The sequence below is a fragment of the Capricornis sumatraensis genome, chromosome 12 (genome assembly GCF_032405125.1).
Source record: "Capricornis sumatraensis isolate serow.1 chromosome 12, serow.2, whole genome shotgun sequence".
NCBI lineage: Eukaryota > Metazoa > Chordata > Mammalia > Artiodactyla > Bovidae > Capricornis > Capricornis sumatraensis.
In genome coordinates this window covers 80878173-80900367 of record NC_091080.1, presented here as the reverse complement: position 1 = coordinate 80900367, position 22195 = coordinate 80878173, and the positions used below count along the sequence as shown (strand labels likewise).

Sequence of the window (22195 nt, the reverse complement as noted above, 5' to 3'; positions counted from 1 at the left end):
TTGCCTCCTTTGTCAAAGATAAGGTGTTCATATGTGTGTGGATTTATCTCTGGGCTTTCTATTTTGTTCCATTGATCTCTATTTCTGTCTTTGTGCCAGTACCATACTGTTTTGATGACTGTGGCTTTGTAGTAGAGCCTGAAGTCAGGCAAGTTGATTCCTCCAGTTCCATTCTTCTTTCTCAAGATTGCTTTGGCTATTCGAGGTTTTTTGTATTTCCATACAAATCTTGAAATTATTTGTTCTAGTTCTGTGAAAAATATGGCTGGTAGCTTGATAGTGATTGCATTGAATTTGTAAATTGCTTTGGGTAGTATACTCATTTTCACTATATTGATTCTTCCGATCCATGAACATGGTATATTTCTCCATCTATTAGTGTCCTCTTTGATTTCTTTCATCAGTGTTTTATAGTTTTTGATATATAGGTCTTTAGTTTCTTTAGGTATATATATTCCTAAGTATTTTATTCTTTTTGTTGCAATGGTGAATGGAATTGTTTCTTTAATTTCTCTTTCTGTTTTCTCATTGTTAGTGTATAGGAATGCAACGTGTGTTAATTTTATATCCTGCAATTTTACTATATTCATTGATTAGCTCTTGTAATTTTCTGGTGGAGTCTTTAGGGTTTTCTATGTAGAGGAACATGTCATCTGCAAACAGTGAGAGATTTACTTCTTTTCCAGTCTGGATTCCTTTTATTTCTTTTTCTTCTTTGAGTGCTGTTTAATAGTAGTGGTGAGAGTGGGCACCCTTGTCTTGTTTCTGACTTTAGGGGAAATGCTGTCAGTTTTTCACCATTGAGGATAATGTTTGCTGTGGGTTTGTTGTATATGGCTTTTATTATGTTGAGGTATGTTCCTTCTATGCCTGCTTTCCAGAGAGTTTTTATCATAAATGGATGTTGAATTTTGTCAAAGGCTTTCTCTGCATCTATTGAGATAATCATGTGGTTTTTATCTTTCAATTTGTTAATGTGGTGTATCACATTGATTGATTTGTGGATATTAAAGAATCCTTGTATCCCTGGGATAAAGCCCACCTGGTCATGATATATGATCTTTTTAATACATTATTGGATTTTGTTTGCTAGAATTTTGTTAAGGATTTTTGCATCTATGTTCATCAGTGATATTGGCCTGTAGTTTTCTCTTTCTGTGGCATCTTTGTCAGGTTTTGGTATTAGGGTGATGGCGGCCTCATAGAATGAGTTTGGGAGTTTACCTTCCTCTGCAATTTCCTGGAAGAGTTTGAGTAGGATAGGTGCTAGCTCTTCTCTAAATTTTTGGTAGAATTCAGCTGTGAAGCCGTCTGGTCCTGGATTTTGTTTGCTGGAAGATTTCTGATTGCAGGTTCAATTTCCATGCTTGTGATGTGTCTGTTAAGATTTTCTATTTCTTCCTGGACTTCCCTGGTGGTCCAGTGGTTAAGAATCCTCCTGCCAATGCAGGGGACACGGGTTCGATCCCAGATTGGGGAAGATTCCATATGCCATGGAACAACTAAGACCCTGTGCTAGAACACTTGAGTCTGTGCTCTAGAGGCCAGGAGCTGCATCTACCAAACCCACGTGCAGGAACTACTGAAGCCCTTGTGCCCTAGAGCCTGTACTCTGCAACAAGAGAAGCCACCACAATGATAAGTCTGCACACCACAACTAGAGAGTAGCCTCTACTCACTGCAGCTAGAGAAAGCCCACTTGCAACAATGAAGACCCAGTGCACCCAAAAATAAATAAATACTTAAAAAAAGATTTTCTATTTCTTCCTGGTTCAGTTTTGGAAAGTTATACTTTTCTTGGAATTTGTCCATTTCTTCCAAGTTGTCCATTTTTTTTGGGCATATAGTTGCTGATAACAGTCTCTTATGATCCTTTGTATTTCTGTGTTGTCTGTTGTGATTTCTCCATTTTCATTTCTAATTTAGTTGATTTGAATCTTCTCCCTTTTTTTCTTGATGAAAATGGTTTGTCTATTTTATTTATCTTCTCAAAGAACCAGCTTTTAGCTTTGTTGATTTTTGCCATCGTCTCCTTTGTTTCTTTCTCATTAATTTCTGTGCTAATTTTTATGATTCCTTTCCTTCTACTAACCCTGGGATTCTTTATTTCTTCCTTTTCTTGTTGCTGTAGGTGTAGAGTTAGGTTATTTGTTTGATTTTTCTCTTGTTTCTTGAGGTAAGCTTGTATTGCTGTGAACCTTCCCTTTAGCACTGATTTTACTGAGTCTCAAAGGTTTTGGGTTGTCGTGTTTTCATTGTCATTTGTTTCTATGCATAGTTTGATTTCTTTTGTGCTTTCTTCTGATTTGTTGGTTATTCAGAAGTATGTTGTTTAGCCTCCTTATGTTTGTATCTTTAACAGTCTTTATTTTCCTGTAGTTGATATCTAATCTTACTGCATTGTGATCAGAAAGTATACTTGGAATGATTTCATTTCTTTTTTCTCAATTTACCAAGGCTAGATTTATGGCCCAGGATGTGATCTATCCTGGAGAAGGGTCCGTGTGCACTTGAGAAAAAGGTGAAAGTCATTGTTTTGGGGTGAAATGTCCTATAGATGTCAATTAAGTCTAACTGGTCCATTATATCATTTAAAGTTTGTTTGCTTGCTAATTTTCTGTTTAGTTGATCTATCCATAGGTGTATTAAAGTGAGTGGGGTATTAAAGTCTCCCACTATTATTGTGTTACTATTAATTTCCCCTTTCATACTTCTTAGCATTTGCCTTACATATGGCGGTGCTCCTATGTTGGGTGCATATATATTTATAATTGTTATATCTTCTTCTTGGATTGATCGTTTAATCATTATGTAGTGTCCTTCTTTGTCTCTTTTCACAGTGTTTATTTCAAAGTGTATTTTATCTGATGTGAGTATTGCTACTCCTGCTTTCTTGTGGTCTCCATTTGCATGAAATATATTTTTCCAGCCCTTCATTTTCAGTCTGTATGTGTCCCTTGTTTCGAGGTGGGTCTCTTGTAGACAGCATATATAGGGGTCTTGCTTTTGTTTCCATTCAGCCAGTCTTTGTCTTTTGGTTGGGGCATTCAACCCATTTACATTTAAGGTAATTATTGATAAGTATAATCCCATTGCCATTTACTTTGTTGTTTGGAGTTCAAATATATACACCTTTTCTGTGTTTCCTGTCTAGAGAAGATCCTTTAGCATTTGTTGAAGAGCTGGTTTGGTGGTGCTGAATTTTCTCAGTTTTTGTTTGTCTGTAAAGCTTTTGATTTTTCCTTCATATATGAATGAGATCCTTGCTGGGTATAGTAATCTGGGTTTTAGTTTTTCCCTTTCATTACTTGAAGTATGTCCTGCCATTCCCTTCTGGCCTGAAGAGTTTGTATTGAAAGACCCACTGTTATCCTCATGGAAATCCCCTTGTGTGTTGTTTTCCCCTTGCTGCTTTTGATAATTGTTCTTTTTGTTTGATCTTTGTCAATTTGATTAATATGTATCTGGAGTATTTTACCTGGGTTTACCCTGTTTGGAACTCTCTGGGTTTCTTGGACTTTGGTGGCTATTTCCTTCTCCATTTTAGGGAAGCTTTCAACTACTATCTCCTCAAGTAGTTTCTCATGGCCTTTATTTTTGTCTTCTTCTTGGACTCCTATGATTTGAATGTTGGGGCATGTGACATTGTCCCAGGGGTCTCTGAGGTTTCCCTCATTTCTTTTAATTTTTTTTCTTTTTTTCCTCTCTGCTTCATTTATTTCCACCATTCTATCTTCCACCTCACTTATTCTATCTTCTGCTTCAATTATTCTACTGTTGGCTCTGTCTAGAGTGCTTTTGATCTCAGTTATTGCATTATTTATTAGTGATTGACTCTTTTTTATTTCTTCTAGGTCCTTGTTAAACATTTCACTCATCTTCTCAATTCTTGTCTCCAGACTATTTATCTGTAGCTCTAGTTTGTTTTCAAGATTTTGGATCATCTTTACTATCATTATTCTGAATTCTTTTTCATGTAGACTCCCTATCTCCTCCTCTTCCGTTTGGTTTGTTGGTCATTTATCATGTTCCTTTACCTGCTGAATATTTCTCTGCCTTTTCATCTTGTTTAGATTGCTGTGTTTGGGGTGACCTTTCTGTATGCTGGAAGTTTGTGGTTCCTGTTTATTGTGGAGGTTCCTCCCTGTGGGTGTGGTTGGTCGAGTGGCTTGTCAAGGTTTCCTGGTTAGGGAAACTTGCGTCAGTGTTCTGGTGGGTGGAGCTGGATCTCTTCTCTCTGGAGTGCCATGAAGTGTCCAGTAGTGAATTTTGAGATGTCTATGGGTTTGGTGTGACTTTGGGCAGCCTGTATTTTAGTGCTCAGGGCTATGTTCCTGTGTTGTTGGAGAATTAGCTTGGTATGTCTTGCTCTGGAACTTGTTGGCTCTTGGGTGGAGCTTGGTTTCATTGTAGTTATGGAGGCTTTTGGATGAGCTCTTGTTCATTAATGTTCCCTGGAGTCAGGAGTTTTTGGTGTTCTCAGGTTTTGGATTTAAGCCTCCTGCCTCTGGCTTTCAGTCTTACTCCACAGTAGCCTGAAGACTTTTCCATCCACACAGCACCTATGATAAATCATGTAGGTTAAAGGAGAAAAGATTCTCCACAGTGAGGGACACGCAGAGAGGTTCACAGAGTTACATGGAGAAGAGAAAAGGGAGGAGGGAGATAGAGGTGACCAGGAGGAGAAGAGGATGAATCAAAAGGGAAGAGAGCAATCTAGCCAGTAATCAAATTCCTATGTTCTGTCCACAGCCTGGAACATCCAGAGAGGTTCATGGAGTTACACAGAGAAGAGAAGAGGGAGGAAGGAGATAGAGGTGACCAAGAGGAGAACATGGGGTGTCAAAAGGCAACAGACAGATCTAGCCAGTGATCAGTTCCCTAAGTGTTCTCCATGGCTCAGAATACCCAAAAAGATTCACAGAGTTGGATAGAGAAGAGGTGGGAGGGAGGAGATAGAGGTGACCTGGGGGAGAACAAAGAGAGTCAAAAGACGGAGAGGGCAAACAAGCCAGTAATCACACTCCTAACTAAACATGGGTACTGAAGATTGGATTCTTAAAGGTACAAAATTGATAACAAATACCAAAAAGCAAAGATTAAAAATCAAGAGTAGAGGTTAAAGTCTCAAAAATACAATATTAAAAAAAAATCACAAAAATTATAAAAAGCATATATGAAATTTGCTTTAAAAATAGGTTCTTTTTTTTGCAAGATAGTAGGTTATAAAAATGAAAATTAATGGAGTAATAAAGTAGTTAAACTTAAAAAATTAAAAAAAATGATAATAGTAAAATATATCTAGGAATTTCTCTGGAGCTACTGCGGGCAATGTGGGGTTAGTACAGTTTCAGATAATTCCTTATTCCAGCTTATACTTCTTCTCAAGGTCTATAGGCCCCTTCCAATGTAATCATTGCTAACTACAGGGTTTTAATCTGTTGCACCTGTCTCTTCCAAAGCGATTCCCTCTGTTTATTTTGGCAGCTTTTGTTTGTGAGTCTCTTCAGTGTCTAATTTTCGCCCTGACACAAGGGGGTGAAGGTGGTCACTTATTTAGGCTGACTCATTCAGTTGTGCTGTGGGGAGGGAGGAACACTGCAAACAAATATCACTGGCATGTGTGGGGAGTGCTCACATTGTCTGGACCACACTGGGTTTGCCCCCACTCACGGTGCCTGTGCTTTCCCTGTCTACACTGCTCAGGCTTCAGGTTGCTCTGCAGGGGAACTGTCTAAAGTGGGCCCTGGGTTGCGTGCACTTCCCAGGTCTAAGCTGCTCAGGTTCAGGTTCTTGGGTACTCCACAAAGGCACATGCTTGGTTGGGCCTGCGTTTTGTGCCCTTCCCAGGTCCAAGCAGCTCAGATGACCAGGTGCTTGGTGAGTGCACTCTCCCCAGGTGTGTGGTGGGTCTTATCACCTTCCTGGTCCCAGCCACTGGTTTCCTGGGAGCTCAGTGGGAGCATCGTCCCACGTGTGCTGATGTGCTGTGTGTCTCCTCTGGGGAGCTGATCTCTGGCTGTGACCCTCCTGGTCCATGTCAACTGTCCAGGATCCCAGGAACATTTGGTTAGCAACTGGGAGTCTGCTCGCAGTTTGGTGGAGGATGTGGTCTCTGGGGCTGAGATTGTCCCTTTCCAGCTCTGGCTGTTGCCCGCCTGCCTCTCTGCTGCTAGTGGGGTATGGGCCGGTCTGCAGCTGGCTAGCTCTCCTCTTGTATTCACTCAGTCCTTTGTTCTGTGAGTGGGCCTGGCAGTGCCTTAGGTTAGAGCTTTTCACGGGAATGTTCTCTCTCTTTCTTTTTTTCTCTCTGGCTATCCCACAGTTTGGGTTGCTGTCTCACGTTCAGTTCAGTTCAGTTCAGTTGCTCAGTCATGTCCGACTCTTTGCGACCCCGTGAATCACAGCACACTCCCTCATATTGCCTTCAGGGCATTCAGGCCTGGTCCTTACCATAAGCAATGTAGCCCACGCCTCCCTGTTCAGTCCCCGCTTGCTGGTGGCAGATGTGAGCATCTGGGCTACTTCTCTGCTGGGAGTTGTGGTTAGGCACGTAATCTGTGGGTTTTATTTCTTTATTTATTTTCCTGCTGGTTATGTCGCCCTTTGACATTCCAAAACTCCCCACTGACCCACTGGTGAGAGGGTTTTCTGGTGTTTGGAAACTTCTCCTCTTTCACGACTCCCTCCCCAGGATGGCTCTCTGTCCCTATCTCTTCTGTCTCTTTTTATCTTTTATATTTTGTCCTACTTCCTTTCAAAGACAATGGGCTGCCTTTCTGGGTGGCTGGTGTCCTCTGCCAGCATTCAGAAGTTGTTTTGTGGAATTTGCTCAGCGTTCAAATGATCTTTCAATGAATTTGTGGGGGAGAAAGTGGTCTCCCTGTCTTATTCCTCTGCCATCTTAGGACCACCCCCATGCTTTGTGTTTCTATAAAACACTTAGTGAGAGATTACTTGCTCATTTTGATTAATTATCTCATGGTAAAAAACGCTGGACTGGAAGAAACATAAGCTGGAATCAAGATTGCTGGGAGAAATATCAATAACCTCAGATATGCAGATGATACCACCCTTATAGCAGAAAGTGAAGAGGAACTAAAAAGCCTCTTGATGAAAGTGAAAGAGGAGAGTGAAAAAGTTGGCCTAAAGTTCAACATTCAGAAAACTAAGATCATGGCATCTTGTCCCATCACTCCATGGGAAATAGATTGAGAAACAGTGGAAACAGTGTCAGACTTTATTTTTTTGGGCTCCAAAATCACTGCAGATGGTGATTGCAGCCATGAAATTAAAAGACACTTACTCCTTGGAAGAAGTTATGACCAACCTAGATAGCATATTCAAAAGCAGACATTACTTTACCGACTAAGGTCTGTCTAGTCAAGGCTATAGTTTTTCCAGTGGTTATGTGTGGATGTGAGAGTTGGACTGTGAAGAAGGCTGAGCGCCGAAGAATTGATGCTTTTGAACTGTGGTGTTGGAGAAGACTCTTGAGAGTCCCTTGGACTGCAAGGAGATCCAACCAGTCCATTCTGAAGGAGATCAACCCTGGGATTTCTTTGGAAGGAAAGATGCTAAAGCTGAAACTCCAGTACTTTGGCCACCTCATGTGAAGAGTTGACTCATCGGAAAAGACTTTGATGCTGGGATGGATTGGGGTCAGGAGAAGAAGGGGACGACCGAGGATGAGATGGCTGGATGGCATCATGGACTCAATGAACATGAGTCTGAGTGAACTCTGGGAGTTGGTGATGGACAGGGAGGCCTGGCGTGCTGCGATTCATGGGGTCGCAAAGAGTCAGACACGACTGAGCAACTGAACTGAACTGATTGAAAATATAGTACATGTTTTCTTGCAATTCAATTATTGAAGAGATTGTCTGCTTGGAACTTAATATGGTCTTTTTATACTCTTTAAAGCTGCTTGGGCATGGATATTGTTACTCTACATGGAAGTAAATTTCCATATACATTTACCATTTATGAGGAAATGGTAAGTCATCTCTCCTATTCCCTTTTAATTCATGGTGTTATCAAAACATTTCTCAATTTTAGATTATGGGAGATGTTGTAAATATGGCAAAAGGATTTGAAATATGGCAAAAGGAAGATACTACTTTTTTAAAAATCATTTTCTTTTTTCTGAGTTTCTATTGGTACTTGTAATTGGATTAGGAAAACCTGAAATGGTATTTTACACCTGATTTTTTTCTCATGTTTCTATTTAATAAGAGAACCATACTTATTTTTATATTCTTCTTTGTACCTAGTGAATGTATTAAACTCTCATAGAATCCATTATATATTTATTCTATAGTCTATAGGTGAATTTATTTATAAATTATATTTATAGAATAAGACACATAACATTTTTGTAAGCTGTCTGCCATGCTTTCACATAATTGAAGAAAAGGTAGAGATCTTGTGCTGAGTGATGTTACTTTATTTCAGTTCTAACTGAAGGTACCATCCTTTATGGCATCACAAGATCTCTGTTGATATTCTACGTCCTTGTTAATTCTTCACAAACTTTGCACAACAAAATGTTGAAGTCCATTTTCAGAGCTCCAATGCTGTTCTTCGATAGAAATCCAATAGGTAAGTCAGACACCAACTTTCTCAGTATGTCTTATTAATGCATTTAGTTCCTGATTACATTTGATATTTGAAAATGGATGAGATACTTAGAAGATAATCACTGTGCATATTGATCTATTTTCTACAAAAAAATGTACTGATCTGAATATAGGGGCATATGTTTTTATTCCAATTTGTGTGTGTGTAAAGATAAATGTTCACTTTGCAGAATGATTTAGAAGCCCATTTGTTATGTGGCATATAAAATATCCTATGTTAGATGCAAACATGTTTTAATGTTGTTGACCAGTTTCTAAAAGCTGGCTGTGTCATATAGTGTTAAGTTAGGCTGTTGTCTAGATAGGATCGTCTTACAATGAATCTTCAAGAGACAGGCTGTGTGTTTCTTTCTTTTCCCATCCATTTCTGGAATCACAGAACTCTGACATATGCCCATGCATTGAGGTTTACATAAAAATAGTAATAAAAATTTATTAAACTACCAAATTGGTAAAATGTAAGCATATTTTTCAAAGAAACTAACTTTATAATTTTACAGTGGACACTTGGTGACAGGTAAGACCCTTTACAGTACATAGCACATGAATCTTCAGTAGTAAGTTTCCCAATATAAGTGTCCCTGGAGGTTTCTCCGTAGTTTTTTCTTTCACCTTGAGGCCTTTGACTTGTTTTGCTTCTGAAGGTAGCCTCCTGCCATGGGTTTCTATGAAGCATTAGTACATCAGTGCAAATGCCCCTCTGTTCAGTTGGTTGGACTTGTGCTGAGGCCCAGGGAGGCTTTGTTTTTGTAGGTGATGATTGACAGGACTTGTTGAAGCAGGTATGTGGACTGGAGGGAGGACAGGAGTAGTCCTGGCCTGGCCATCAACTCACCATGTGACCAAGGCCAAAGCAGCTGGATCCTATTGGGCAGGCAAATCTCAAGGCAGGATGTGGTCTGTCTTGGTTTAAAAGTGTGGCTCTGCCTGAAGCCAGCTGCCTGGGTTCAGTCCTGGTGCTAGTTACAAATGGTAATAGCAGGTTATAGCTATATTAATATAATTCTTATGTGCTGGTTACTTAATTTCTTTGTGTCCGTTTTCTTATCTCTAAATGAGGATTCTATTAATATACTTTTTGACTGTGTTAGAAATAAGCTTATTAATATACTCACAACACTTATCTCATGGTCAGTGACTAGTGAACCTTACTGATGATGAGGAAGTGATATCTGGGAACCTCCTTTCTTGTTAAATGAGAGTAATTTCACATGCCCTTCCTGTTTCACAAGACTCTTGTGAGGATTAATGCAAACTATTCAGGGGAGCATCTTGTGTAGATGTATTCAAAATATATTGTTTGGTCCAGGCAGTGAGCCAAGCACAGAATGGTTAACTACAAAGGCCCATACAGATCTCATTTTATTATGAAGCTGTAGTGAGGAAGCATTTGGAGAAGTCCATACTATTATGGCTGTGAAGTTGCTCCACTTTGTCAGTTAACATAAAAATTATGGTCATCAAGTTGGGAGCCTTAAGTGGGACTGGATTTCTGTTATTTCAGCCTCTGGGTGCTCATGACCACGGTTAACCAGGTTCTTCATGTTCAAGACCTGTAGGGTCTCCAGATGCTGATTTATTTATTATTCAAGGATTTGGGATCAAGTTTAAATCTTCAAAGTCACTAATCTTAGAGCAGTCGGCACACTGGTGCTTGTTTTCCTCCCCTTCCTCTATCTCTTAGCAGAATCTCATTCCTTCAGGAAAATGGAAGCCCAAATAAGTATTATACTGCAAAGATTATAGGCCTGCTTTGCCCAAAAGGATTCAGGGCCATGAATTATTTACTACTTCAGTGGTATATTCAGTTGAACTCTTTCCTATAGTTTATTGTCAAAGTAAAATTTACAGTAGATTATTTATGGTGGATTTTATTGCTGGTTTGTGATCACATGAAGAGAAAACCACATGTATTGATACTTTGGAAGCTCTGGTTCCTAGAACCAGACTATCCAAGCTTCTAAGTTCTGTGTCTGTCAGTCAAGGAAATGGAACCGTCAGACATGTAATACATTTCCTAGGGTTTAGCTGAGCATTGAAGGCAAATCATGGTGCTTATGTGGGTTAAATATTTGGTACCTAATAGTTTTGCCTTACAAACTAAAGGCCATAAAGAAATAATGAGGAATTCAGCCATTTTTAAACATAAGTAGACATTTAAAAACTATTATTGGACAGGGAGTTGGGATGTAGGTGGAGATGTTAGATGTTCTGGTTCTGCTGGAACAGAGCCTTGGAAGAACTGTGCCAGCCACTTCTCTTGGCCTCAGGTTCTAACAGGTAAGAAGAGGGGGCCTTTCCACTCATCAAGCATTTACTGATCATCTACTGGTTGTAAGTTGTGGTCCCCAGCGTTGAGACAAATAGTCCCTGTCTTTCTTCTTATTCTTTTTTCTTTTTTTTTTTGTAGTTTTCCAGGTTTATTTCAGTTTATAACATAAGGTATTTCAAATAAATCCTTAATTATACGGCATGCAAAAAAGTGCCCCCAGTTAAAGTCATCATGTGCAAAGGTTATTGAGATGTGGCCGATTGTTAAATAGATAGTTAGAAAGTTATTTTTTCTTCTCCCCAAATAAAGATAATGTGTCTAAATGAGAGAGAGAAAGAGAGATTCCATTATTAAACTTGGAAACAAGGAAGTAGTGATATCAACTTGCTGGGCTGAAAACAATTTGCAAAAGACCATCCAAGAGCATCCAAGAGCAAGTGATTGGGAAAAACCATGTTTCCCAACACTTGACACTCACACAAGAGGGATGTCATTGTTAGTACTATGGTGTTAGGCTGTTGGACCTCTTTCTTTTTTTGAAGTGTTTATTTTTAATGCTTTTCTTAATATATATATTTATTTATTGAAACATTGTTGACTTACAATGTTTCAGGTGCACTGCAAGGTGATTCAGTTATACATATATATTATTTTTGAAATTATTTTCCATTAAAGGTATTATAAAATATTAACTGTAGTTCCCTGTGCTATACAGTAAACCTCTGTTACTTGTTGCATGTCTATTTTTTAAAAATTAGACATCTAGCACTCTATTCATACTAAGTCAAACAAGTAGAATCAAGATGTCATAAATTTTTTAGTTAGGCAAGAATTGTTCAGTTTTCTGAAATACATATATTATACATATTTATATATAAGTATACACAAGTTTTTCTACTATGATTGATAAGGGGTTGAGAAAGTACATCAATAAAAAAGAGAGATAAATTGGAAAACAAATGAAATGGGAGTGAAACAAGCTAGGTAAAATTAAAAGATCACCATATAGTCCAGTTGTTTTTTAACATGGCTGCTTATTAGAAACATCTGGAGTTCTGGAGAAAAAAAGCAATACCTGGGTATTTATATTTTTCAAAAAATTCCAAGATAATTCTGATATGCATCTGGATTTTAAAAAGTGATTACAGGTTTTTGTATTAAATAGCAGTTTTGATGATACAGATTTCTATTATTTTTCTGTTGACCAATCCTGATACAGTGGTATTATGTGAGTAATGGTTACATAATCACAATAGTAAAAGATGTTTATCAAATAAATCAATAGCCAGACCAAAAAAAAAAAAGATAATTAAAATTGCAAGTCATAAAGGGAACATGATTAACTTAATAATATACAATAATCACATACAATTTTGGGGGATCAAGCAGAGTAACATGGTAAGTGGAAATGCATCCATGCAACATGTTCTCATCTACTCAGTGAGTCTCTGTCTTTTTTGGTGTATTTAATCCATTTATATTTAATGTAGTTATCAATATATGTGATCCTATTACCATTTTCTTAATTGCTTTGGGTTTATTTTGTGTAAGTCTTTATTTTCTCTTGAATTTCATGCCTACAGAAGTTCCTTTAGCATTTATTGTGAAGCTGGTTTGGTGGTGCTGAATTCTCTGAACTTTTGATTATCTGGATAGCTTTTGATTTCTCCATCAAATCTTAAACAAGAGTCTTGCTGGGTGGAATATTCTTGGTTTTACTTTCTTCCCTTTCATTACTTTAAATGTATCGGGCCATTTCCTTGTAGAATTTCTGTTGAGAAATCAGCTGATAGACTAATGGGAGTTCAGATCAGCTCAGTTCAGTCGTTCAGTCATATCCGACCCTTCATGATCCCATGGACACATCAGGCCTCTCTGTCCATCACCAACTCCCAGAGCTTGCCAAAACTCATGTCTACTGAGTCGGTGATGCCATCCAACCATCTCATCCTCTGTTGTCCCCATCTCCTCTGCCCTCAATCTTTCCCTGTATCAGGGTCTTTTCAAATGAGTCACTTCTTTGCATCAGGTGGCCAAAATACTGGAGTTTCAGCTTCACCATCAGACCTTTCAATGAACACTCAGGACTGATTTCCTTTAGGATGGATTGGTTGGATCTCCTTGCAGTCCAAAGGACTCTCAAGAGTCTTCTCCAACATCACAATTCAAAAGCATCAATTCTTTGGCGCTCAGATTTCTTTATAGTCCAACTCTCACATCCATATATGACTACTGAAAAAACCATAGCTTTGACTAGATAAACCTTTGTAGGCAAAGTAATGTCTCTGCTTTTTAATATGCTGTCTAGATTGGTCATAACTTTCCTTCCAAGGAGTAAACATCTTTTAATTTCATGGCTGTGGTCACCATCTGCAGTGATTTTTGAGCCCCAAAAGATAAAGTCTCTCACTGTTTCCACTGTCTCACCATCTATTTGCCATGAAGTGATGGGACCTGATGCCATGATCTTAGTTTTCTGAATGTTGAGCTTTAAGCCAACCTTTTGACTCTCCCCTTTCACTTTCATCAAGAGGCTCTTCAGTTCTTCTTTGCTTTCTGCCATAAGGGTGGTGTCATCTGCATATCTGAGGTCATTGACATTTCTCCTGGCAATCTTGATTCCAGCCTGTGCTTCATCCAACCCAGCATGTCTCATGATGTACTCTGCATGTAAGTTAAATAAGCAGGGTGACAACATACAGCCTTGACATACTCCTTTCCTGATTTGGAACCAGTCTGTTGTTCTATGTCCAGTTCTGTTGCTTCCTGACCTGCATACAGGTTTCTTAAGAGACAGGTCAGGTGGTCTGGTATTCCCATCTCTTTCAGAATTTTCCAGTTTGTTCTGATCCATACAGTCAAATGCTTTGGCATAGTCAATAAAGCAGAAATAGATATTTTTCTAGAATTCTGTTGTTTTTTAGATGATCCATGGATGTTGGCAATTTGATCTCTGGTTCCCCTACGTTTTCTAAATCCAGCTTGAACATCTGAAAGTTCACGGTTCACGTACTGTTGAATCCTACCTTGGTGAATTTTGAGCATTGCTTTACTAGCATGTGAGCTGAGTGCAATTGTGCAGTAGTTTGAGCATTCTTTGGCATTGCCTTTCTTTGGGATTGGAATGAAAACTGACCGTTTCCAGTCCTGTGGCCACTGCTGAGTTTTCCAAATGCCAGTTTTGCTGGCATATTGAGTGCAGCACTTTCACAGCATCATCTTTTAAGATTTAAAATAGCTCGACTGGAATTCTGTCACCTCCACTAGCTTTGTTCATTGAGATGCTTTCTAAGCCCACTTGACTTCACATTCCAGGATGTCTGTCTCTAAGTGAGTGATCACACCATCATGGTTATCTGGGTCATGAAGATCTTTTTTGATCTATTTCCCTTGAAATGATGGGATCGGATGCCATGATCTTCGTTTTCTGAATGTTGGGCTTTAAGCCAACTTTTTCTCTCTCGTCTTTTACTTTCATCAAGAGGCTTTTTAGTTCCTCTTAGATGGCGAGACAGTGGAAACAGTGGCAGACTTTATTTTTTTGTGGTCCAAAATCACTGCAGATGGTGACCACAGCCATGAAATTAAAAGATGCTTACTCCTTGGAAGGAAAATTATGACCAACCTAGATAGCATATTAAAAAGCAGACACATTACTTTGCCTTCAAAGGTTTATCTAGTCAAAGCTATGGTTTTTCCAGGAGTCATGTATGGATGTGAGAGTTGGACTATAAGGAAAGCTGAGCACTGAGGAATTGATGCTTTAGAACTGTAGTACTGGAGAAGACTCTTGAGAGTCCCTTGGACTCCAAGGAGATCTAACCAGTCCATCCTAAAGGAGATCAGTCCTGGGTGTTCATTGGAAGATCTGATGGTGAAGCTGAAACTCCAGTACTTTGGCCACCTGATGCAAAGAGCTGACTCATTTGAAAAGACCCTGGTGCAGGGAAAGATTGAAGGCAGGAGGAGAAGCAGACGACAGAGGATGAGATGGTTGGATGGCATCACTGACTCAACGGACATGAGTTTGGGTAGGCTCCGCGAGTTGGTGTTGGACAGGGAGACCTGGTGAACTGTATCTCACAGGGTCACAAAGAGTTGGACATGACTGAGCAACGGAACTGAACTGAACTGATCTTTAGATTGTCAAGCCTTCAAATGTTATTTACAGAATGTTTTTAGAGACATTTCATGCTTGTTCACTCCAGTTAATTTCAGGCAGCTCTTCTACATTTCTATTAGATGGGCATTCTGATACTTCAGAACTTCTCCTTCAGTAAAATATGGTTTACACAGCTTGGGACAAAAATAGGATTCTTGGTTAGTTCTTATAAACTGTAGATTATGTTTTTAAAGCTGTTAAAGGCATAATGTACACAACAGAACAAATACAACTCTCCCATAAATACTGCCCAATTAGCATTAATAAATGAATCATTTAAATGCAGCAAACTGCTGGCTGGGTTATATAGTGGTATTGAGGGAGATGAAGAAATATATAGTTCTTGGTTAAGAGTTCTGAGTGAAGATAGAGAGCACTTACTTCATTAACGCCTGGCTGCTAGTAGCTGTGTTAATCAGGCAGGAAGTGAGTCTTGATATTTGACCTCAGTCATATCTGAGAGGCCTGAAGCTCTGAAATCCAGTAATTCTATCATCCTGCAGAACTTACTTGGAAATAATTTGGTGAAAAAGAAAGCCAAAATAGTTTGTAAGGACTTCAGAGGATTTTTGTGATAAGAGTTTCTGTACACTATCTAATGTTTCAGAGATCTGCTGCAGGACAGAGATTTCATCTGTTGGCAGTTAAAATTCTCCCAGAGGTATGAGATGGAGACTGTGCATTTTGCCTTGAAAGATAGTTGAGGTGCACTGGGCCAGGAAAAATACCCTTCTTGGAGATAGTCATGCATTCTTGTGGCAGGAGGAGTCCCGTGGTAGGTAGTGTCCTGTTCCCTCAGAATCAGCAATTCTTACCTGGTCCACATCTCTCTGTGGCCACCCCACTTCCTGTGGTTCATTGTTTAGGAATCCTCAGAAATCATGAAGCTGAGTCCATGAGCATTTTCTAGCAGACATGCTCCATAGCTTTCATCAGATGTGCAGTGTTTCAGAGTCACTCAGAGATATTTCTGCCTGTTAATTTCTCTACTGTACATTCCTGACAGTGACTGAGCTGTTAGCCAAACTCCTATGTGATAGTGTGTGTTACATATGGATGGCATCCACAGGTAAAGGAACTAATCTGGTCTAGTTTCCCAGTACACTACCCCTGCCTCTGATACTTAGGAAGAGTAAAGTATCAATTACACCCTGTTGCAAAGCTCTTATGGTGGCTGTGGCAGAGGGGTTCCCTGGGGCCATGTGTGAGGGGTGCCTACTCCTTCAAGGTCAGTCTCCTACCATATTTAGCAACAGGCAATGTGACTTGCCCCAAGTTACAGAGCAGAACAAAACCTGCGATGAGGGGGCTCTCAAGTCCTGGACTTTCCTAATCAGTTATGCTTTTTTTTTAGACCATCTGTCCCAATTCATTCTTTCAGTCATTTGTTCATTTGTTAATCAATTCATTCAACTGCCAGTAATTTACATAATATAATTTTGAAGTGGAGTTATTTTAAATGTTTTACTTTAATTATGGTTTGGTAAGAGAGAATTCCTGTAACTTTTAAAAACTCTTTGAATATTTAATGTATTTAGCATCCAGTGGAGCAGGCAGTACCCAATCAAGGGCCCAGGCTATCAAAGGCTGGTTGGCCATCACTGTTCATATCAACTTAACACCAGCCCTACCTATGATGTTACTGGTTTATCTTTAGTGGCAGATATTTAATAGGGGTTTTCAGTGTGTCCAGTAAAATGGCTGTGTATCATAGATGTGTTGATATGAATTTTCTGAGTCTCTATAACCTGGGTGAATCTGTCTCTAACATGTGTCTTTCTACCTGGTGTTGCTTGTGCCAACAGAATGAGGCTGAGTTCAGTTCAGAAGTAAAGAAAATCTTTGTTCCTTGATCAGAGAATGGAGAGGTACGAGCTTGCACTCTAAAGTTCTTGTTCTCTCCCCTAAAGGCGGCCCTAAGCAAGGGTGCTTTACAGGTTTCTTGTCATTGCACCTGCCCCCCACCACCATCTTAAAGCCATTTCCCTCTAGGGACTCTGATCTGAAGAGTTAGGTGCAAGGCTTCTGCACATAATACTCTATAAGCACATGAAATTCGACTAAACTGAAAGGGAAAAAGGAGTTAGACTTTATCTCATTTCCCAGATTCTACCAGAAAAGGCAAAGGCACCCCACTCCAGTACTCTTCCCTGGAGAATCCCATGGATGGAGGAGCCTGGTGGGCTGCAGTCCATGGGGTCGCTAAGAGTCGGACACGACTAAGCGACTTCACTTTCACTTTTCACTTTCATGCATTGGAGAAGGAAATGGCAACCCACTCCAGTGTTCTTGCCTGGAGAATCCCAGGGACTGGGGAGCCTGGTAGGCTGCCGGCTATGGGGTCACACAGAGTCAGACACGACTGAAGTGACTTAGCAGCAGCAGCAGCAGATTCTACCTTTATTTCTTTATTTCTTTTTACTTTATTTTACTTTACAATACTGTATTGGTTTTGCCATATATCAACATGATGAGCTTTGTTGATGACAATATGGTGGACCAGATGCTTCACTTTGAAACGAATTTTGCCAGGTTAGAAAACAACAGCTTAAAAATAAAAAGAGAGATTGTTCAAAATATCAATAGAGACTGGAATTTGAGGACAAACCACTTATTTATAGTAGAAGAGCTTGTTTTATTGATTCACTCAGAATATTCACGTGCCTTCTATTTGAGGTGTTCCAGTGAGGCATCTCCAGTGTTCTTGCCTGAAGAATCCCAGGGACGGAGGAGCCTGGTGGCCTGCCATCTATGGGGTCGCACAGAGTCGGACACAACTGAAGTGACTTAGCAGCAGCAGCAATGAGGCATTGGTCCAGGCTCGGGGGTAACAGCAGTGAATAAAATAGACAAAATCTCTGTCCTAGCAATGTCTGTTTTTGTTAGTTGCTAAGTCATATCTGGCTCTTTGCAACCCCATAACTACAGGATACCAGAGTTCCCTGTCCTTCACTGTCTCCCCAAATTTGCTCAAACTCATGTCCATTGAGTTGGTGATGCTATCCAATCATCTCATCCTCTGTCATCCCCTACTCTATATTCTAATTTAATTTGTGTGAATAAAAAGAAGACAAGTGGTTGTTAGCCCCTGAAAGTAAAGAATGGAATTTAAAAGGGCAATAGTTATACATGTAGATAAGACAAGATCAATTTAAATGTTCTTGAGATAGAAGGTATAGATGATTCCCACTGGGTCAGTGACTCCTGAATGGGTTCTTTGCCTGGAATCACAAATGCTACTTTTTAAACCCGGTTGTGTATAGTAGAGCAGAAACTTTATTCATTGATTAAGGAATAAAGGGAGAGCTTATGCTCAAAACACACCTTCTCCCCAAGGGGAGGTGGGAGTAGAGGAACTTTAAGGGATAGGAGGCAGGCATGTCACTGGAGCTCTAGGAAAGGGGCAGAGATTTCTGGGAACAGCCAGGTTAGCTGGAACATGTGCAGTCTTCCACACTCCTTTGCACATGGCGGGAATTGTGCCTAGTCCAGTACAAATTCCCACCTTGGGTAGAAATCTTAACATGGTAATGAAGCAAAAATAACTTTCAGATAGTTCCAGTCTCATCTGTGCATGGCCATTCCTGTAGTTAAGTCAGAGGTGGTTCAGGGTGGTTGGCCACAGCGTATCTCTCAAAGCATAGCTGCAAAATATCTCTGTCAAATACTAGATGCTTTAAAAACAAACACAGAGGAAAATTAGGACAAAGATTATTTAGCTCCCAGAGGTGGGTATGAGTGACAGAAATGTTCAGTTTCTTCCTTGCTACTCAAAGTGTGGTCCCTGGACCCAGCAACATCAGCATCATCGTAGAGTTGTTAGCAATCCAGAATCTCAGACCTCACATATGCTCTTGAGAATTTACATTTTAAGCAGATCCCTGGGAGATCTAAGGAAGACATGAGCATTGGTAGACTCCGTAGTGATCAGAATTAATCTTTCCAACTTTTGCACATATTGACATGTACCAAGATGGTCATTAAGTGGATTACATATCTTACAGTCTTGCTTCAGTAAGAGCCACTTTTGAAATACTCATTTTACTAATATGTTTCCTATTTTTGTGTAAGAGTCCAGAAGCACAGAAGGCTTCATATCTTAGATTGTGTGTGAAATGTGGTCCATGTTTATGAAAGGTGTATAATCTAGATGTGAATTCAAGGCTAGTAGACATAGACAGTAGTTAAACCACTAAATAGATTATATTATAATATGTTCTGAGAATAGACCCAGGTCTCTGGTGGAATCTGAAAGCACAATGAAACAGTTCCTCATCAAACAAAGTGTCAGAAAAACTATGTCTTTAAATATGAGAGTTACTTATGGCTTTGCTAAGAGCCTGTGGAGTCTTCTTCTGGGCCCCACTTGGTTGCAGGGTATCCTTGGTTCTCAGCTATAAACATAAAGATTGAGGGTGGAGTAAGATGCTGGCAACAGCAAGATGGATCAGTTGAAAGCACAGTGTTATAAATTTTTTAAAGAAAATAGTGGATAGGTGGGGGTTGGAGTGCATTTTAGGCAACCAATAGCAACCCCAAAGGACATTGCCATGTTTAAAAACAATTAAATCAGACCAGAGGGGGGAAAAAAAGAGAAAACCCAATGAGATCATTGGTGCTCAAAATTTTAGATCTGAGTTTCAAGAAAAGATGTATTTCTGTCAGCTTTTAAGATGACAAAACTCTGTAGTCCTTATGAAAAAAAGTTCTCACTAATAGTTTCTTCCTAAGTAGTAATTTGAAAATTTAACTTTACAAAAACGTCTCATTTCCCCAACTAATTTTAGTATGCAGTCTTTTGTTTTACCTGTGGTGACTGTTCTAGTCAAGGCTTTTGGGCGGCTAGTGGCGGAATCTACCCAGGTTAGTTCAAAGGAAGAGGGCTTGATGGAAAGGAAATGGGCGTCTTGCGCACCTGGAGCAATGCTGACTTTCCTGGAGCTAGGAACTGGGGTCCTCATGGGTATTGGAGCCACTGTCACAGGATGCGTGCATGTGCCCAAGCTCCCTGGTCTCTCACCTTTGCTTGGTGTGGTGACTCTGCTCTACTCTTCTGGTTTTTCCTGGCCTTATAATACTCAGGAGGGGAAATCAGAATGACTTGGTGGCTAGTCATGGGTTAGGACCCCCTGGTACTTTGCTCCATTAGCTGTGGTCAAGGCTCTAGCAGTTTCCTGGGAGAGGAGTAATTATTCCCAGCCTGTCTGATAAAGTTAAAGGAGTTCAAGTGAGTGGCAGATTCCTGGAAGCAATATTTGTCATCAAGAGTCTCAGGAAAAGAAAGGGCTAAGGTTGAGATCTAGACAGGGTGGGTGGGGACTGAGGACCTTCTTAGTGGGTAAGCAGAGGGGAGAAAAAAAATTTTATCAGGATAAGGGTATACAATCAAGAGTGATGGGAGGTAAGATGGGCACTATCCCTAGTGAAAATAAGAGGCAGCAAATGATATTGTAGGAAATTGCCCTGAAAAGTGAGGTTCCTTGTCTCCTCTCTCTGCTGGATGGAAATCTCAGGATGGCTTGGCAGTAGCACCCACTCCATGATGAAATATTGTATGCTTAATACTATTGCATCATCCTGAGCAAGGTGGGACCTTATCTCCTCCAACATCAGAAACTTGGTCTACAAATGAATTCAAATATTTCTGTTTGCTATAGAACCCCCTTCTTAAATTACCATCTCTAAGGTGAACATCCAGACGAATGAAAAGGGCTCTGTTTGCAAGGGATGGACAATAAGGGAGACAGAGGGGATGTCTTTTCCTCTACTTCTCCTTCATTCTCCAAGGCAACTCTGTTAAATCTCAGATGCTTCCCAGGATAAAATTTGGGAAGACTAGGCCTGGTTATCTTTCATGCCCTTCAAAGCTCTAAAGTCCTCAAACGACAATAAGAATAACACCTTTCACATGAGAGGTGGCAAGACAACACAGAAGGACTATACAAAAAAGATCTTCATGACCCAGATAACCATGATGGTGTGATCACTCACTTAGAGACAGACATCCTGGAATGCGAAGTCAAGTGGGCTTAGAAAGCATCCCTATATACAAAGCTAGTGGAGGTGATGGAATTCCAGTCGAGCTATTTTAAATCCTAAGAGGATGCTGTGAAAGTGCTGCACTCAATATGCCAGCAAAACTGGCATTTGGAAAACTCAGCAGTGGCCACAGGACTGGAAAGGGTGAGTTTTCATTCCAATCCCAAAGAAAGGCAATGCCAAAGAACACTCAAACTACTGCACAATTGCACTCATCTCACACGCTAGTAAAGTAATGCTCAAAATTCACCAAGGTAGAATTCAACAGTACGTGAACCATGAACTTTCAGATGTTCAAGCTGGATTTAGAAAAGGCAGGAGAACCAGAGATCAAATTGCCAACATCCATTGGATCATCTAAAAAACAACAGAGTTCTAGAAAAATATCTATTTCTGCTTTATTGACTATGCCAAAGCATTTGACTGTATGGATCAGAACAAATTGGAAAATTCTGAAAGAGATGGGAATATCAGACCACCTGACCTGCCTCTTGAGAAATCTATATGCAGGTCAGGAAGCAACAGTTAGAACTGGACATGGAACAACAGACTGGTTCCAAATCGGGAAAGGAGTATGTCAAGGCTGTATGTTGTCACCTTGCTTATTTAACTTATATGCAGAGTACATCATGAGAAATGCTGGGTTGGATGAAGCACAGGCTGGAATCAAGATTGCCAGGAGAAATATTAATAACTTCAGATATGCAGATGACACCACCCTTATGGCAGAAAGCAAAGAAGAACTGAAGAGCCTCTTGCTGAAAGTGAAAGTGGAGAGTGAAAAATTTGACTTAAAGCTCAACATTCAGAAAACGAAGATCATTGCCTCTGGTCCTATCACTTCATGGCAAATAGATGGGGAAACAGTGAGAGACTAGTTTTTGGGCTCCACAATCACTGCAGATGGTGATTGCAGCCATGAAATTAAAAGATGTTTACTCCTTGGAAGGAAAGTTATGACCAACCTAGAGAGCATATTAGAAAGCAGAGATTCATGTTGATGTATGGCAAAACCAATACAGTATTGTAAAATAAAGTAAAATAATAAAAAAAGCAGAGAAATTACTTTGCCAACAAAGGTCC

At 39.8% G+C, this 22195-nt stretch overlaps 1 protein-coding gene across 1 annotated transcript in view; it reads left to right on the top strand.

Moving 5' to 3' along the window:
• LOC138089050 (ATP-binding cassette sub-family C member 4-like) overlaps positions 1–22195 on the top strand; it is a 204649-nt gene that overhangs the window by 80149 nt on the left and 102305 nt on the right. The window contains 1 exon segment of the mRNA XM_068984373.1: positions 8455–8601. Coding sequence (XP_068840474.1) covers positions 8455–8601 — 147 coding nt within the window.